Consider the following 17,702-nt stretch of genomic DNA (forward strand, 5'->3'; position numbering starts at 1 on the left):
GACATGACGTCTAAGGAACAAGCTCATATATACACGTATTTAATATAGTATGATTTATTCAAACTTCAACAACTAGCCCTAATATACTTATATTTAATATAGTATGAATTGTTCAAACTTCAACAACTAGCCCTAATATACTTATATTTAATATAGTATGAATTGTTCAAACTTCAACAACTAGCCCTAATATACTTATATTTAATATAGTATGAATTGTTCAAACTTCAACAACTAGCCCTAATATACTTATATTTAATATAGTATGAATTGTTCAAACTTCAACAGTTAGCCCTAATATACTTATATTTAATATAGTATGAATTATTCAAACTTCAACAACTAGCCCTAATATACTTATATTTAATATAGTATGAATTGTTCAAACTTCAACAGTTAGCCCTAATATACTTATATTTAATATAGTATGAATTGTTCAAACTTCAACAACTAGCCCTAATATACTTATATTTAATATAGTATGAATTGTTCAAACTTCAACAAATAGCCCTAATATACTTATATTTAATATAGTATGAATTGTTCAAACTTCAACAGTTAGCCCTAATATACATGTATTTAATATAGTATGAATTGTTCAAACTTCAACAACTAGCCCTAATATACTTATATTTAATATAGTATGAATTGTTCAAACTTCAACAACTAGCCCTAATATACTTATATTTAATATAGTATGAATTGTTCAAACTTCAACAACTAGCCCTAATATACTTATATTTAATATAGTATGAATTGTTCAAACTTCAACAGTTAGCCCTAATATACATGTATTTAATATAGTATGAATTGTTCAAACTCCAACTAGTTAGATATTTCAGTTTCTACATTTATAAATAACACAGCAGAATCTACAGATCCTTTGAAACCCAGAAAACAAATAATTTATAGACCATAATTGCACAGAAAATCTTTATTTTAAAATATACTTGACTATAAAAACAAATTTACATGAATGAAGAAATAATATCTTCATAAAACACCAACATTCAAACAAATATTCAAATAGACAATTTCGTTTTTAACTTACAACTTAACTCACTCTCAAAATGGTTTTGCACTATTTTATTATGTAAACAAACTTTACAACTAAGTAGTAAACACTACATTAAATATTTGGTGCACAGTAGCTACACTTCACCATACAATATATCATAGTGAATATTAGTGCAACAAGGTCTGAAAATAATGTCAAAGAATTTGATACATGGAATAAAACATCTGTAAAAGATAAGTACAGCTTGAGTATCACAATTCAGCAATGGAATGTAAAGAAGTGCAGCACATTATGACAGATATAAAGTTATTATATAACGTTTCCCTTGATCCTGAAACACTATCAGAATATAAGGTGAGCACTTTTGACACTAATTATTAAAATGAATGATGTTGTGTTTAAATAAAACTTAAAGATGTGTTTCTATTTGTGACCACTGTCTACTTGATAACGCTCTCAAGTTAGTATCTATTTGTGACCACTGTCTACTTGATAATGCTCTCAAGTTAGCAAGTTCAAAAATTTAGTTTTAGCAGTTGAAGTGTAAACAGGTTATTACACTTTAAAATAATCATTTATTAGCTGATTTAGTAAAGTATTCTCTGCATGCGAGATTTTGCAATTTTATATTTGGTTCAGAATGATGTCCTGACCATTCAACAGTGAATGGCACCCACTGTTTGGTTCAGAATGATGTCATGACCATTCAACAGTGAATGGCACCCACTGTAGATTTATAGTTGGAGGAACATGTCACAGTTCTTTCCAAAGTAGGATATAGATAAAACACGTTAAATAAGTTATGGCAAGAGGAAATACCACTCAGAGAAGGAAGTGTTTAGTATTCCCTACAAAAGTTGGAAAAATTCCAGAGCAGTGCATTTAAAACAACATAAATATAATAAGTACTTACATCCTAGAGCAACACTCTCATCCATAAAATGAATGCCACTGTTACTAAACAGGATGATTCAACTCATAGAGCCATTAAAAGAAGCTAGATATATCTCTTGGCAATGCCAACAAGATACTAAACATATGTTTGAAGTTTTTCCATCAGAATGTTGACCAAAAAACTGGTACCACAGACAGCCCATCTGACCAATTGTCTGTCAAGTCCAGCAGTACAGCTCCAATTAACTTTGATTTGCTTAAGCCTATTATTTGTAAGAAAAAAAAATGTGCAACTAATGTTGTTAGCCTGTGGAATGTTTTCAAACACATACAGTTTAAGACTGACCTCTCTGTCCTTCACAAAACTTTTGTAGGAACTGCAGGTAACACAATAAATAATAATGGAAAGTGTTGCAAAGGTTAAAATACACCTGAAAATAATTAACTCTGTGTAATACATCTTTTTTATTAGCTTATACTTGTTAACTTTAACAAGTTTTTATTTGATTCACATAAATAATTTTTTATGAATAATCTTAAATTACATCAATTTACACTTTCCAGTGATTATACCCTAGTTATTTTACAATAAATTATTTAAAATATACTTAAGCAAACCTTCACTGATCACTTATAATCATTAAATGTTTTCTATTACAAAGTTTCATTCTTGTACTTAGGTATGGTGTACAATGAAAAACATGGTTCTATCAAACCCATTTTAATAAAGATTCACACATTTTTTAACTTCTTCCATCTCTACTAAAATAGCAACAGTTACTTTGTACAGTGTCACATTTTGTCAAAAATGATCTTACTTCACTTCTATATTAACAAAAAATGTTTAAAAGTAATAAATATTAAATATGACAATTATTCACCAAAAATTCCAAATCTTCAAAACTCCTGTGTTACCACATTATTACTTTATGTACACAACATATGTAATGCCAATCCTGTATAGTTTATGTACACACCATGTCCAATACCAATCCTGTATGGATTATGTACACACCATGTCTCATACCAATCCTGTATAGTTTATGTATACACAATGCCCAATACCAATCCTGTATAGTTTATGTATACACAATGCCCAATACCAATCCTGTATAGTTTATGTATACACCACGTCCAATACCAATCCTGCATAGTTACTTCAATATAGTTTATTTACACACCATGTCTAATACTAATCCTGTACAGTTACTTCAGTATAGTTTATAAACACACCACGTCCAATACCAATCCTGTATAGTTACTTCAGTATAGTTTATAAACACACCATATCTAATACTAATCCTGTATAGTTACTTCAGTATAGTTTATAAACACACCATGTCTAATACTAATCCTGTATAGTTACTTCAGTATAGTTTATAAACACACCATGTCTAATATCAATCCTGTATAGTTACTTCAGTATAGTTTATAAATACACCATGTCTAATACTAATCCTGTATAGTTACTTCAGTATAGTTTATAAACACACCACGTCCAATACCAATCCTGCATAGTTACTTCAATATAGTTTATTTACACACCATGTCTAATACTAATCCTGTACAGTTACTTCAGTATAGTTTATAAACACACCACGTCCAATACCAATCCTGTATAGTTACTTCAGTATAGTTTATAAACACACCATATCTAATACTAATCCTGTATAGTTACTTCAGTATAGTTTATAAACACACCATGTCTAATACTAATCCTGTATAGTTACTTCAGTATAGTTTATAAACACACCATGTCTAATATCAATCCTGTATAGTTACTTCAGTATAGTTTATAAATACACCATGTCTAATACTAATCCTGTATAGTTACTTCAGTATAGTTTATAAACACACCATGTCTAATATCAATCCTGTATAGTTACTTCAGTATAGTTTATAAACACACCATGTCTAATACTAATCCTGTATAGTTACTTCAGTATAGTTTATAAACACACCATGTCTAATACTAATCCTGTATAGTTACTTCAGTATAGTTTATAAACACACCATGTCTAATACTAATCCTGTATAGTTACTTCAGGATAATTTATGTACACACCATGTCCAATGAAGAGAGGTGTATTATTATAGGTAAGACCATATTAAATCCTACATCTGTTCTGACACCTGTTTGAGCATGTTAAACAGCAGTATGTTTTTCACAAGAATCCCATGATGGCGTGCTTACTATCTGAGGACATTCTGGAGAATATAAACATCTCACACAAAGTTTAACCACATTTATATCTGATGATTAAGAGAAAGTAGGCCAGTTCATTTTCTTTCAACCAAAGATAAACTAATAAATTATCAAAGTTATATCTGAATAAATGTTTTTCAACATTCTTTTATAAAGTTGCTGAAAATAAAACTAACAAAAACCAAACTATTAGATAAGGCACAGAGTTAGTTAAGAATTAATTTTAAGTTTGGAAAAAATTGAGTGAAAAAGAGTTAATATTAGTTTTGTCACCATCACGTTTAGTTTATAATAAGTAACCTGTTAATAAAAAAGCTTTATGTTATTATTAATAGTTCCCCTCTGTTTCTCTAGAATTATGACAAAAGGTAATAATTTTTCATACAGATAAATTTAATGCAAAATCTATTTTCTTTGCTGGATTATATTAAATATAGTAATTGTTATAAATCAGCTACTTAATTATGGTGATTAGCACATTACTGACTTCTTCACACAATATTCTGAACATGCCCATAACAGTCTTCATACATAAAAGACATGCAAATTATAAATAGTACACATCCAATAAATATGTTATTAAACACTATAAAGAAAAGCTTTCATCAAGTTATTTCTTGAGAAACAAAATACTTCTAGTTTTCAAAAACAATGGATTTTGAAGTAGATCACATTACAGGATCTTTTACCACTCAAAATTACAGACGACCTATTTAAGTTATGTAACATCTATAGTATAACACTTAGAATGACATCAAAATGTGTCTGATACTTCCATGTGTACTTGATATTTTATACATAAATAAAGATTAATCATCCACATATAGGATTTGAATCTAAAACTTTGAAAATTATTCAAGTTTCAGTTGTTGTGAACGTTTTCCAGAATATCCATACAAAATCGTGGCCATGATGACAACAAAAGTACCGGAAAGGAAATGGCTATGGAAATGAGATCAAAGAATATTTGAAACTAAAAAGAGATCAGGAAAATTCCTTTAGTTTCCATACAATAATTGAGCAATAAAAGTATTACAATATTTAGTTTAACCTCACTAGCTTTATCCTTTTCGTAATGGGTCAGGGTTCAAAGGCCATGACCTTGTATTCAAAATTCTATTGAACTACTATTTTATGAATTTATGTCACTAAGTTTGAAATCAAATTGTAGATTATAATTCAAACTTTAATATTATATGTGAGTAAATTTCTTAAATTAAAAGTAAATATTGAAAGAACACATTTAAATATAGATTTTAGTGAGTCATGGGATGTTGAATACAGCACGGTTTAAAATTAGATGTCTGCGATGTTAAAATACTAAGTCTGTAGCTCTGTACAAATTAGGAACTCAAATTACTAATATTGCCAAGCTAGAATATAAAATAAAAACCTCGTATCTCTTTATTTCGTGAGATATGGCTTAGGTACTGAATCAAACATGGTGGTCCCATTCAACTCTTCTCAGTTCTTAAAACATGAATGAACAATCAATCAACAACTTAGAATGTCTCCAGAGTGGTTTCTTTCAGCCATTTTGATCAGTAAAAATACTACCACATTCTTTCAATCCAAGATTTCAAAGTGGTAGGTTGTGTCTTCAGTCTGCTCAAAGTTTCATATTTTTTAAAGTCTAAAAACATCTGAGTTACAAAACTTAATAAATTATACTGAAATTCTATGGTATCAGTGTAGTTATTTATGATGTTCTGGTTATTCAAATGTATACAAAAAACGTTTTTGATATCCTCCACATGCAAAATTTTAAAAGGCTTAGCAACCTATGTCCAGCAGCAACTGAGTTCAAAGGTTGTAGTAAAAAAACATAATTGTTTGCTTTACTTCTTGATTTATTTATTTCTAAATAGTAATAATCAATATATATATGTGTAATAATTGAAATGTGACTGTTTATTACAAAATACTGGTCCACTAAAACACAGCCATGATGAGGAAGACTAAAGGTAATTTATATAATACTGAATACGTAACATGACTGCATGTGCACCTCAACAATGCAAGCTATACGAGGGCTGTTCAAAAAAATAGGCGGACTGACGTCATAAAACAAAATGTACTTTATTTAGAAGTTACAGGTCTGGGACCCCTTCAAAGTACTCTCCTCCCCAACGCACACACTTATCCCAACGGTGTTTCCACTTGTTGAAACAGTCCTGGTATGCTTCTTTTGTAATGTCCTCCAGCTCCTTCGTCGCATTTGCCTTAATCTCGGGAATCGTCTCAAATCTTCTTCCTTTCAAGGGTCTTTTGAGTTTAGGGAACAAGAAAAAATTGCAAGGAGCAAGGTCAGGTGAGTAGGGGGAGGTGGGGAAGAACAGTGATCGAGTGTTTGGCCAAAAACTCACGAGTTCTGAGGCACAAATTTCGCAGCAACGCAGTGCATCTTCAATTTTTCGGTCAAAATCTCGTAACAAGATCCAACTGATATCCCACACTCTCCAGTAAGCTCCCTGACAGTCAGACGTCGATTTGCCCGCACCAGGGTATTGATTTTGTCGACGTATGGGTCGTCAGTTGACGTGGAAGGACGTCCAGGACGCTCATCATCTTCAATGGACTGTCGACCATCCTTAAAACATTCATGCCACTTGAAACATGCCGTACGCTTCATAGCAACATCCCCGTAAGCCGTGTTAAGCATAGCAAAAGTTTCAGTCACAGATTTTCCAAGTTTAACACAAAATTTCACAGCAAGTCGTTACTCCTTCAGGTCATTCATTCTCAAATCCGCCAAACGAAAAAATCGCACCTCACTTAAAACCGCGTAGCTAATACACAAATGAAGATATCTGCAATTGGAAAATGGCGTCGTAATCAGGTGATTTGTGCAAACCTAGCGACACCAAGCGGATTCCTCTGGAACCAACTGGAGCCGCGCAATTCAAACAGTCCGCGTATTTTTTGAACAGATCTCGTATAATGTTAGCTAGGCATAACTGGAAGGTTAAAATAATAATAAATGTATAACATTATAAGAATTAAGCTACTTAGACTAAACGTTTGTATTTTAATGTTATAATATGTAGTTATTCTAGCATGAGAAAAGCATAATTTATATTTATTTCTTGATTCTTTTATCACAGTTACAAGGTTGGTCAAATGACAGACCCCACAGAGTATAGAAAATAAAATATAGTCTTACTGAAAACTAACATTTGAAATGTATTTCGAAGGTTTCAGAGATTATTCAAATATTATTTGAGATTTTTTGAGAGGGAGAATTTTTTTAAATAACATCATTGTTCACTCGCACTAATAAATAAAACTCAATTTTCACAAACAAATCCTTAGTAAAATACTTCATTAAAAATCTGATTTTTTATAAACAAAGTAATTGTAATATTTATTAAAAGTCTAACAAACTTTATGAGTATGCACTCGCTGTATCAAATATTATGGGATAAATACTTAACATGTGCAAATGTGTAGACAAACTCATGTATTGTATACCAAGCCTGTTGTGAAAGAATTAATTGAAATGTATTGTTGTTTGTTACTTGGTGAATCGAAACTGTTTCATACACTGTTTTAATAGCAAATAGAATTAAGCATAAAAATATTTTTCTTAATTCTGTTAAAGAAGCTACACAAACTGTTTCAAGTTTTTTCTTTCATTGCAGCAGAAAATTAAAAAAACTAACTTTTGGTACAATTAATTACCATAAGAAAACACAAAGATAAATTGCAATGCTTTTATAATGCTTGATTTAATAACATAAAACACAAGTTTCTCTGTGGAACAGATAACATCATACTCAGTTTTAAGATGTCACTTGCTAAGTTATAAATTATTACATATAAGCATTCACGTTGCTAAGACCTGCAACAGAAATATCTAACTTGTTATCTAATGTAAAATAACATACAATTAGTTTATTTTGAGGCACATTGGGCTTATATATTCAGAGTAAAAAATATACGATCTGATGTTTTTGGCACAATGAAAGAGAATTTTTATTATTGGTTATATCCAATGAAACTAGTCAGTTACAACCAGTAATAAATATTATACCTTTTACTGGGAGAATAAACATCAGATTATTATTTGTAGGATTACTTAATCTTAACAGGATATACTTTTTTTTGTAGGATTACTTAACTTTGATAGGATATACTTTATTTGGAGGATTACTTAATCTTAATAGGATCTACTATTTTTGTAGGATTACTTAACTTTGATAGAATATACTTTTTTGTAGGATTACTTAATCTTAATAGGATCTATTTTTGTAGGATTACTTAACTTTGATAGGATAACTTTTTTGTAGGATTACTTAATCTTAATAGGATCTACTATTTTTGTAGGATTACTTAACTTTGATAGAATATACTTTTTTGTAGGATTACTTAATATTAATAGGATCTACTATTTTTGTAGGATTACTTAACTTTGATAGAATATACTTTTTTGTAGGATTACTTAATCTTAATAGGATCTACTATTTTTGTAGGATTACTAAACTTTGATAAGATATACTTTTTTGTAGGATTACTTAATCTTAATAGGATCTACTATTTTTGTAGGATTACTTAACTTTGATAGAATATACTTGTTTTTGTAGGATTACTTAATCTTAATAGGATCTACTTTTTTGTAGGATTACTTAATCTTAATAGGATCTACTATTTTTGTAGGATTACTTAACTTTGATAGAATATACTTTTTTTGTAGGATTACTTAATATTAATAGGATCTACTTTTTTTTGTAGGATTACTTAATCTTAATAGGAACTACTATTTTTGTAGGCTTACTTAATCTTAATAGGATCTACTTTTTTTGTAGGATTACTTAATCTTAATAGGATCTACTTTTTTTGTAGGATTACTTAATCTTAATAGGATCTACTTTTTTTGTAGGATTACTTAATCTTAATAGGATCTACTTTTTTGTAGGATTACTTAATCTTAATAGGATCTAATATTTTTGTAGGATTACTTAACTTTGACAGGATATACTTTATTTTAGGATTACTTAATCTTAATAGGATCTACTTTTTTGTAGGATTACTTAACTTTGACAGGATATACTTTTTTTTGTAGGATTATTTAATCTTAATAGGATCTACTTTTTTGTAGGATTACTTAATCTTAATAGGATCTACTATTTTTGTAGGATTACTTAACCTCAATGAAATCTTTTTGTAGGATTACTTTAACATGATCTACTTTTTTTGTAGGGTTATTTAATGTTAATAGGATCTGATTTTGATTTAGGATTACTAGGATTTACTTTTGCTGTTGGATTACTGAAAACTGTTAATCTACTTCAAGGGTAAAATCATTACACTTCTCAAACATAATTTTTCCTTTGTTTGCTGTGAAGCATAAAGCTACACAATGGGTTATCAGCTGTGCCCACTACAGGTATTTAACCCATAATTTCAGCATCATCAGACCTACAATTGATTAACTATGAGCAACAGTGTAATAAAATTACAGTGAAAAGTAATCCAGAGATCACTAGGTTTCATCCAATGTTAGTTTAGACAGTTGGTAGAATTGTATTTCGTTTCACTGAGACATTTCTACTGGTGCAGAACGTCTTTCAATTTTCTTTTCACAAGGATTTATTTTCAACAAAGCTATCAAGATCTTATGATAAAAATATGAAGTATGCAACTTGAACTGCCCATACAAATGGTTTAGTTACAGATCTAATCTTGCAAATCAACAATTTCAGATGCATTGCTCCACAATTACATGTACTATTATTTTGGGATAAATTTATTATGTATTATTTCAATTCTATGTTAATTTAATAGTGGTAGCAATATGTAAAATCCAGGTTTCATATTAATGTGAGGTTTCCCACTCTAATCAGAATTACAGAAATGAAACCTAACCATTTTTCACCTTGACTAAACAACAGTAATACACTTCATTAACTTTAACGTGAATTTATTCACAACTCTGAACTGTGATCTTTTCATTTCAAAAAACAGAAAGCAAGAAATAATTTAGAATCTGTGTGGTGGTATACAAACATTAACATGTATCTCATATTTTGTTGGTTTTTTATACATATTATTGTCTTGAAAATTTTCAGGTGTAGAATATTTTCACATGTGGCCAAACAAAAAACTCCAAAAGTTGCTTTTGTTATAGTTGTCACTGTTTTTTGTTATCCTCTTGGGGTAAAACCTGATCTACCCACACAAAGTATGGCTGTAATGATCTACATTGTACATGACTGCAGAGATCAATGCCCTCTGATGGTAGGTCACGTGATGCCTCAAGATTACAACCCTTTCCATGTTTGAAGGGAAATGACCAGTCGCTTAAGTAGCACAAGTGATATTCAGTATTTCTGATGTTATCAAGATGTCTAATGACCAGTCTGAATGACCAGTCACTTAAATAGCACATTAAGATTAGTCAGTCTGGTGTGAGATATAAATTTAGAGAGAAAACAGCTCAAATATAGTAAAATGGAATGTCCATCATTCAAAACAATTACATACACACTGTACTGTGTTTTAAATAAAGGCTGTTTATTGTGTTTCACAACTTGTCCAGTCACTATTTTCATTTCATGAAATTCAGAATTACTCTGCAATAAATATTCTCCAGTTATTCTGGAGAACAAGTTGTCTTGTTATGTAAGAAAAATTAGTTTCACCTTGAATACTGCAACTGTATACATTCAGTAGCTCAACATAACTTCAGTGAGATATTGTTCATACCAACACTTACATAATCATTTTAGAAGGAAACCAATTCTTACCTGTTTGGACTGAAATCTCCCAAAACAAAATATGAAAAAATGGTCGACAGTACAATTGATAACGATGTTGCAAATCCCTTTAAAATGTTGTCAGCATATTTGACGGCAGCAGATATCACTAAACCACCAAATGCCTAAAAGAAAAATAACAATGTGACCTCTCTTCCAGTTTTCAAAATACAGATATCTACAAGAGGTTTAAAAGAAATATACATCTGTAATCTTTATCAACTGCTCCCAACATGATATGGTTTCATCTTAGAAATCAAATATAAGTAACATCAATTTCAGTAGTTTTACAGTAAAGTAATACATACACTATGTATTATAATAATACATCTGTACTGAACATGTGCATACACTATGTATTATAATAATACATCTGTACTGAACATGTACATACACTATCTATTATAATAATACATAGTTTATCTGTACTGAACATGTACATACACTATCTATTATAATAATACATAGTTTATCTGTACTGAACATGTACATACACTATCTATTATAATAATACATAGTTTATCTGTACTGAACATGTGCATACACTATCTATTATAATAATACATAGTTTATCTGTACTGAACATGTACATACACTATCTATTATAATAATACATAGTTTATCTGTACTGAACATGTGCATACACTATCTCAGTGATGTAGACAAATTTATATGCAAAAACAACTCGTTTGGGTTGAGAAAATATTTTACGTAGAAGAGCGAACAACGTTTCGACCTTCTTCGGTCATCGTCAGGTTCACAAAGAAAGAAAGAGGTAACTGACCAGAAGCTGACCACATGTTTGGAAGGGGTTATGTAACTGAGTGTCAGAATGTAGAGGGCGGTATTAGATGTTTGAATATATAATTTTATTTATTTTATTATATTAATATAGGCATAAAGGCATTCCTTTATATTGGTTTATTTTGGGTTTAAGTTGTTGTATAAGTAAGTCTTCTTTAATTTTGCTTTTGTTTATGTTTGTTTCTTTATTTAGTATTTGGGTGTTTTCTATGGTTATGTTGTGTTTATTTGACTTGCAATGTTCGAAAACGTGTAGTGACTTTTTATGTTCTTTGAATCTGGTTTCCATTTTTCTACTTATTTTTCCAATATAGAAGTCGTGGCAGTTATCACATTGTATTTTATAAATAATGTTGGTGTGGTGTTTTTCAGTGTAGTTTTTACATAGTGTAGACCTCAGTTTTGTGCCTGGTTTTTGAATAAATTTGGTGTTTACTGGAATGTTGTGTTTTGTTACTAGTTTTTGCCAAATGTTGGTTATTTGTCTGCTGATGTTGGGAATATATGGTATGCAGCAGTATATGGTTTCGTGATTTTATGATTCGTGAGATATATTTACTTTTGTTAGTTGATTCTGCTTTTTGTCTAGATGTGTGCGTATAATGTTTTCTACGGTTTGTGGAGAAAACTTATTGATGTTGATGAAGTATTGTTTTATTTTGTCTAATTCATTATTAATTTTATCTGGTGAGCATAGTTTTATGGCTGTGCTTATTTGGTTTCTTAATATGTTGAGTTTTTGTTTTGTTTCTTGTGCTGAGTCCCAAGGAATGTATAATACAGTATGGGTGATTTTTCAGTTGATTTCTGTTTTGAATTGTGTGTCGGTTCTTGTAATTTTGAGGTTCAGAAATGATATTTGATTGCTTTCTTCCTGTTCACATGTGAACAGGTGGAGGGACCAGTACGAGGGAGAAATTAGAAGCATCCTTCAAAAGTGTCCAGAGGACATCCTCTAATTATATTTGGGAGACTGCACCACATCTGTACCAGATTTGGAAAAGGTATGACAGACCCAGGCAGAAAATTATGAGGAGCACAACACAACTGGAGAAAAAAATGGTTGGACAGTGATCCTAACCACAATATATTATAATTTCAATCTCCCTGATTAAAGGAATTTCAGTAAAATAAGGGATGTGCTCCAGAGTGTAGAGTGGTTAGAGCATGACAGACCGTGCACAGCAAGTCAACTGTGTAGAGAACTCAACTTACAGTACGACAAGCAGCACATCGTCAATAAGTCAACTACAATTCTGAGAACCAACACTGATGCAGAAACAGGAAAAATGATCATAATGTCTTCATCTCACCTCTCACCACAAAGTGAGATTCTAGTCAAAACATTGGACAGACCTCTGTAAAATAATGCATATTAACAAAAGAAAGAAAACTTAACCAGTCAGTTTCACAGAAGAGAGAAGGATGGCAACAGGTGGAAGACAGTATCTCATCAAAGAATAAATAGCTATTCAAAACAAATAACTGGAGATGGGCATACAAGGTGTAGTCATAGTGCTCCAAAGATGAAGTATCAACAATGGACAACAGGGTTGAAATTCAGAGTGAAGACACCAGAAATTGATTATGGAGAAAAGGAAGAAAAGGCCAATCAAACCACAAGTTGAATCCAATAGGTAAGAGAGAAAGTTAAATTCGTGAACAGAAATGTGGTGCAAGGGAACTAAAATATGGGAAATGGAGAGAAAAGAAAATGGTGGTAAGAATATTCTACACGAGTCTCAAAACTGTAGGTTAGTGAAATTAATCCAGAACTAAAAGAATGCTTTGAACTGAAACAGCTGAGAAAACCATGTCTGTACTAGTCAGGAAGGATAAATCAAAACTGTAGGTTAGTGAAATTAATCCAGAACTAAAAGAATGCTTTGAACTGAAACAGCTGAGAAAACCATGTTTGTACCAGTCAGGAAGGATAAATCAAAATGACCTGACACAAGATGGCATGGATGATCAAAATCACCAAGAGAAGAAAAAACAAAACCCAAGTTATAAACTGGATCTAATGTTGTATCAATGTATTGATAGCTGGACAGAATGGGTGGGAGTACCCCACAGGAAGTAGGGCCATTGAAAGTGTTTAGGATTAAGAGGCCACTCCTTGTTGAGAAAGGTTATCTGTAACAAAGACAAAAGTACCTGGAACACAATATGCCAGGAAATACATTTTGTGTGAGGGTTCAAAAATGGAGACCCACTGTCTATCACAACAGGAACAACAAGTGCACCCACAGCAAGTGATACAAGTCACCACTGTTAAATAGTCAGAATGAAAGTGAGCTAAAGCTCATTGGACTGCAGGAACTTCTAGGGTGTTAACATGGTAAGACTTTTTGTCCATAGACCATTGACCTATGTCCTCCTGATCAACTCACATACCCCCAACTTTGGAGATAACCATCAGTGAAGAAAAACAAATATGGAAGAGGGAGAGGAAAAGGTAAACCTTATGACATGAGGGATACGTTCAACTGTCAATACATATAGATATGACATGAGGAATATGTTCAACTGTCAATACATATAGATATGACATGAGGGATACATTCAACTGTCAATACATATAGATATGACATGAGGGATACATTCAACTGTCAATACATATACATATGAGGAGGAATATGTTCAACTGTCAATACATATACATATGACATGAGGGATACGTTCAACTGTCAATACATATAGATATGACATGAGGAATATGTTCAACTGTCAATACATATAGATATGACATGAGGAATATGTTCAACTGTCAATACATATAGATATGACATGAGGGATACATTCAACTGTCAATACATATAGATATGACATGAGGGATACATTCAACTGTCAATACATATACATATGAGGAGGAATATGTTCAACTGTCAATACATATACATATGACATGAGGGATACGTTCAACTGTCAATACATATAGATACGACATGAGGGATACGTTCAACTGTCAACACATATAGATACGACACGAGGGATACGTTCAACTGTCAATACATATAGAAACGAAATGAGGGATACGTTCAACTGTCAATACATATAGATATGACATGAGGGATCTGTTTAACTGTCAATACATGTAGATGAAAAGAGATGGAGGGAAAAGAAAAGAAAATTCAAAGGAACCTTAGCAAGAGACCATGGGTTATGCAGCATCTACTACAAATATGCCAGACCCAAAGGAAGAAGTGCTTCCTTGGAAGCCATATACCCCCAATGCATTAGAACCTCACTAGCAGTAAAATAGTGAACTGTAGTGAAGTAAAAAGCTCTATGTAATGCATTTAAATAAGAAAATGGATGGTCCTAACAGAGGTAGGTGAATAATAAAAAAAGACATTCCCAAATAGGTAGGATTGTTAGATAGGTGACAGGAAAAACTTATCCAACCATCCAAGCAGATGTCATGACTAACCTCATTCCAAAGGAGCTACCTGTGAAGCCAGACATTCGAGCAGTGGTGTGAGTACAATATAGACTATCTGACAAAATACATATGGATCCAAACAAGTCTGAAGGGCAAGACATGAACTGGTACTGAATCACATGTGAAAAACCAAGAATAGTATCCTGAAAAATAAGAACACAGAGTACGGACATTTTCAATCATACAGAAACTTCCCAGATGATTGTGATCAAAATAAGGAAGAACCAAGAACTGATTGATCCAGAACAGCATCAAGTGATGAATGGAAAGAACTGCACTCAAAGCTACACAAGGGCTATCTGTGCTAGCTGTCCCTAATCTAGCAGTGTAAGACTAGAGGGAAGGCAGCTAGTCATCACCACCTACCGCCAACTCTTGAACTACTCTTTTACCAATGAATAGTGGGATTGACCGTCACATTATAGCACCGCACGACTGAAAGTGCAAGCACGTTTGGTGCGACAGGGATTCAAACCTGCGTCCCTCAGATTATGAGTCGAACGTCTTAACCCACCTGGCCATCCCGGGCCGTAAAGAATTGGAAAATGCTGGACATTGAATATCAATGTCTTGGAATTAAACAAAAAGCAAGAAAAAAGTATAATATAGAATAGCAGACACACCCACAAAAAGTGAACTGTCCAGTAGAGAAAACAATCCAACTGTAAGTCGCTATTTGAAGTGGATGGTGAGCAAATGGTACAGGACAGTGTCCCATACCAGAATATCCAAAAAACAAAGTTACATGTTGAGGGAAAAACTAAAGGATGTATTCCAGGAAAATCCACTAGATATAGGTGGAATGTCCAAGAATAGAGGTGTAATGCAGATATTTCCTGTAGGAGATTTGATAGGGTAAGATGAAACTGGAAAATTAGACAACAGAGATTCTAAGTAGAAACCTGTCTGATGGTAAGTCAAACCAAAATGAACCAAACGTTGTGTACGGTAAATCATGGAAATACTCTCTCCTAAAATAGAGACAAAAACACTGAAACATGTCTGGAGAAAAAGGAGAAAATTATACCATGAAACACATCAAAAAATAAAAAAGGCTGATGCAGACCTTACAGATTAGCCAATAGAGGACTGGGAAGGCAAGCCATAATTAGTTGGAGAAAACCAACAAAAACTAGGTCATCCTAAACAGGTTCGATAAGAAGACAAGCAACACTGGAGAATGAAGGGTGGACACCAGCTGCAGGAGTCCACACAAACAGTGCTAGTATAAAGAAGTATAACAGATGAATATTAACAAAAACGAAACAGACATTAAATTGCAAAATTGTGTATTGACAACGTGTACAAGATGTGATGTACACAGTACAGATTACATAATTTACAATATACCAGATAATCCTTAAATAACAAACATGTTAAGCCTAACCAAATATTATAGAATGAAGAATTGAACTCTGACCCTGAACTTGACTGAGTATTCAGCAATCTAACCAAACTTATGTTATTGAACCCAAATAACTACAGTTAATAATATTAACAGTAAAATATTCAAAAAACCATACGAGTATAATGTCTTATATTTCCAAATTCAGCAGACCATATTTCAAAATGTGCGATGACCCAAATTTGAGTCAAGGTCCAAAAAAAATCAGCTCATTGAAAAATCAAACTCCTGATGAACTGAAAATGATAATTCCCCAGTCAAGGACTGCCACCTGAATGAAGCTTGAGTAACAAGGACTGCCACGTGAATGAAGCTTGAGTAACAAGGACTGCCACCTGAATGAAGCTTGAGTAACAAGGACAGCCACCTGAATGAAGCTTGAGTAACAAGGACTGCCACCTGAATGAAGCTTGAGTAACAAGGACTGCCACCTGAATGAAGCTTGAGTAACAAGGACTGCCACGTGAATGAAGCTTGAGTAACAAGGACTGCCACGTGAATGAAGCTTGAGTAACAAGGACTGCCACGTGAATGAAGCTTGAGTAACAAGGACTGCCACCTGAATGAAGCTTGAGTAACAAGGACTGCCACCTGAATGAAGCTTGAGTAACAAGGACTGCCACCTGAATGAAGCTTGAGTAACAAGAACTGCCACCTGAATGAAGCTTGAGTAACAAGGACTGCCACCTGAATGAAGCTTGAGGAAATGTGCTGGTAGAAGATATAACCTCAGAAGGTTAGAATTAGAATTCATAATGCAAGAAATAACCAAGCACAACTGTTGTTGATCTAGGTGTGCATATATTTTTTCCACGGCTTTTGGAGGAAATTTGTTGATGTTGACGAAGTGTTGTTTTATTTTGTCAATTTTATCTGGGAAGCATGGTTTTATCGCTGTGTTTATTTCCTTTCTTAATATGTTGAGTTTTTCTTTTGTTTCATGTGCTGACTCCCAGGGAATGTATAGTTCAGTATGGGTGATTTTTATATGGATTTCTGTTTATCAGTTCTTGTGATCTTGAGGTTGAAAAATGCTATTAGGTTAGTTTTTGTCCTATTTACAAGTGAACTTAATATTGGGGCATATAGAGTTAACGTGGTTGAGAAAAATAACTGTGTTCTGTAATGGGTTTTTTGTCACCATGGAAAATAATTAGTTAATTCAGTGTTAGTAG

At 32.3% G+C, this 17,702-nt stretch overlaps 1 protein-coding gene across 5 annotated transcripts in view; it reads right to left on the reverse strand.

The window, feature by feature from the left end:
- Window positions 1-919: 919 nt before the first annotated feature.
- Window positions 920-17,702, reverse strand: part of LOC143248431 (UDP-N-acetylglucosamine transporter-like) — a 38,421-nt gene continuing 21,638 nt past the window's right edge. For 3 of the 5 annotated variants that reach the window (XM_076496785.1, XM_076496784.1, XM_076496783.1), the window contains 2 exons: window positions 10,865-10,998; window positions 920-5,060 (listed from right to left, as the gene is read on the reverse strand). In XM_076496785.1, the coding sequence (XP_076352900.1) occupies window positions 4,970-5,060; window positions 10,865-10,998 (225 nt within the window). In that variant the 3' untranslated portion in view covers window positions 920-4,969. Of the gene's footprint in view, window positions 5,092-6,940; window positions 7,076-10,864; window positions 10,999-17,702 lie in introns of those variants that run through there. The other 2 variants (XM_076496786.1, XM_076496787.1) reach the window with 2 other exon arrangements.

This window comes from Tachypleus tridentatus, chromosome 4, assembly GCF_004210375.1.
Source record: "Tachypleus tridentatus isolate NWPU-2018 chromosome 4, ASM421037v1, whole genome shotgun sequence".
Classification (NCBI taxonomy): Eukaryota; Metazoa; Arthropoda; class Merostomata; order Xiphosura; family Limulidae; genus Tachypleus; species Tachypleus tridentatus.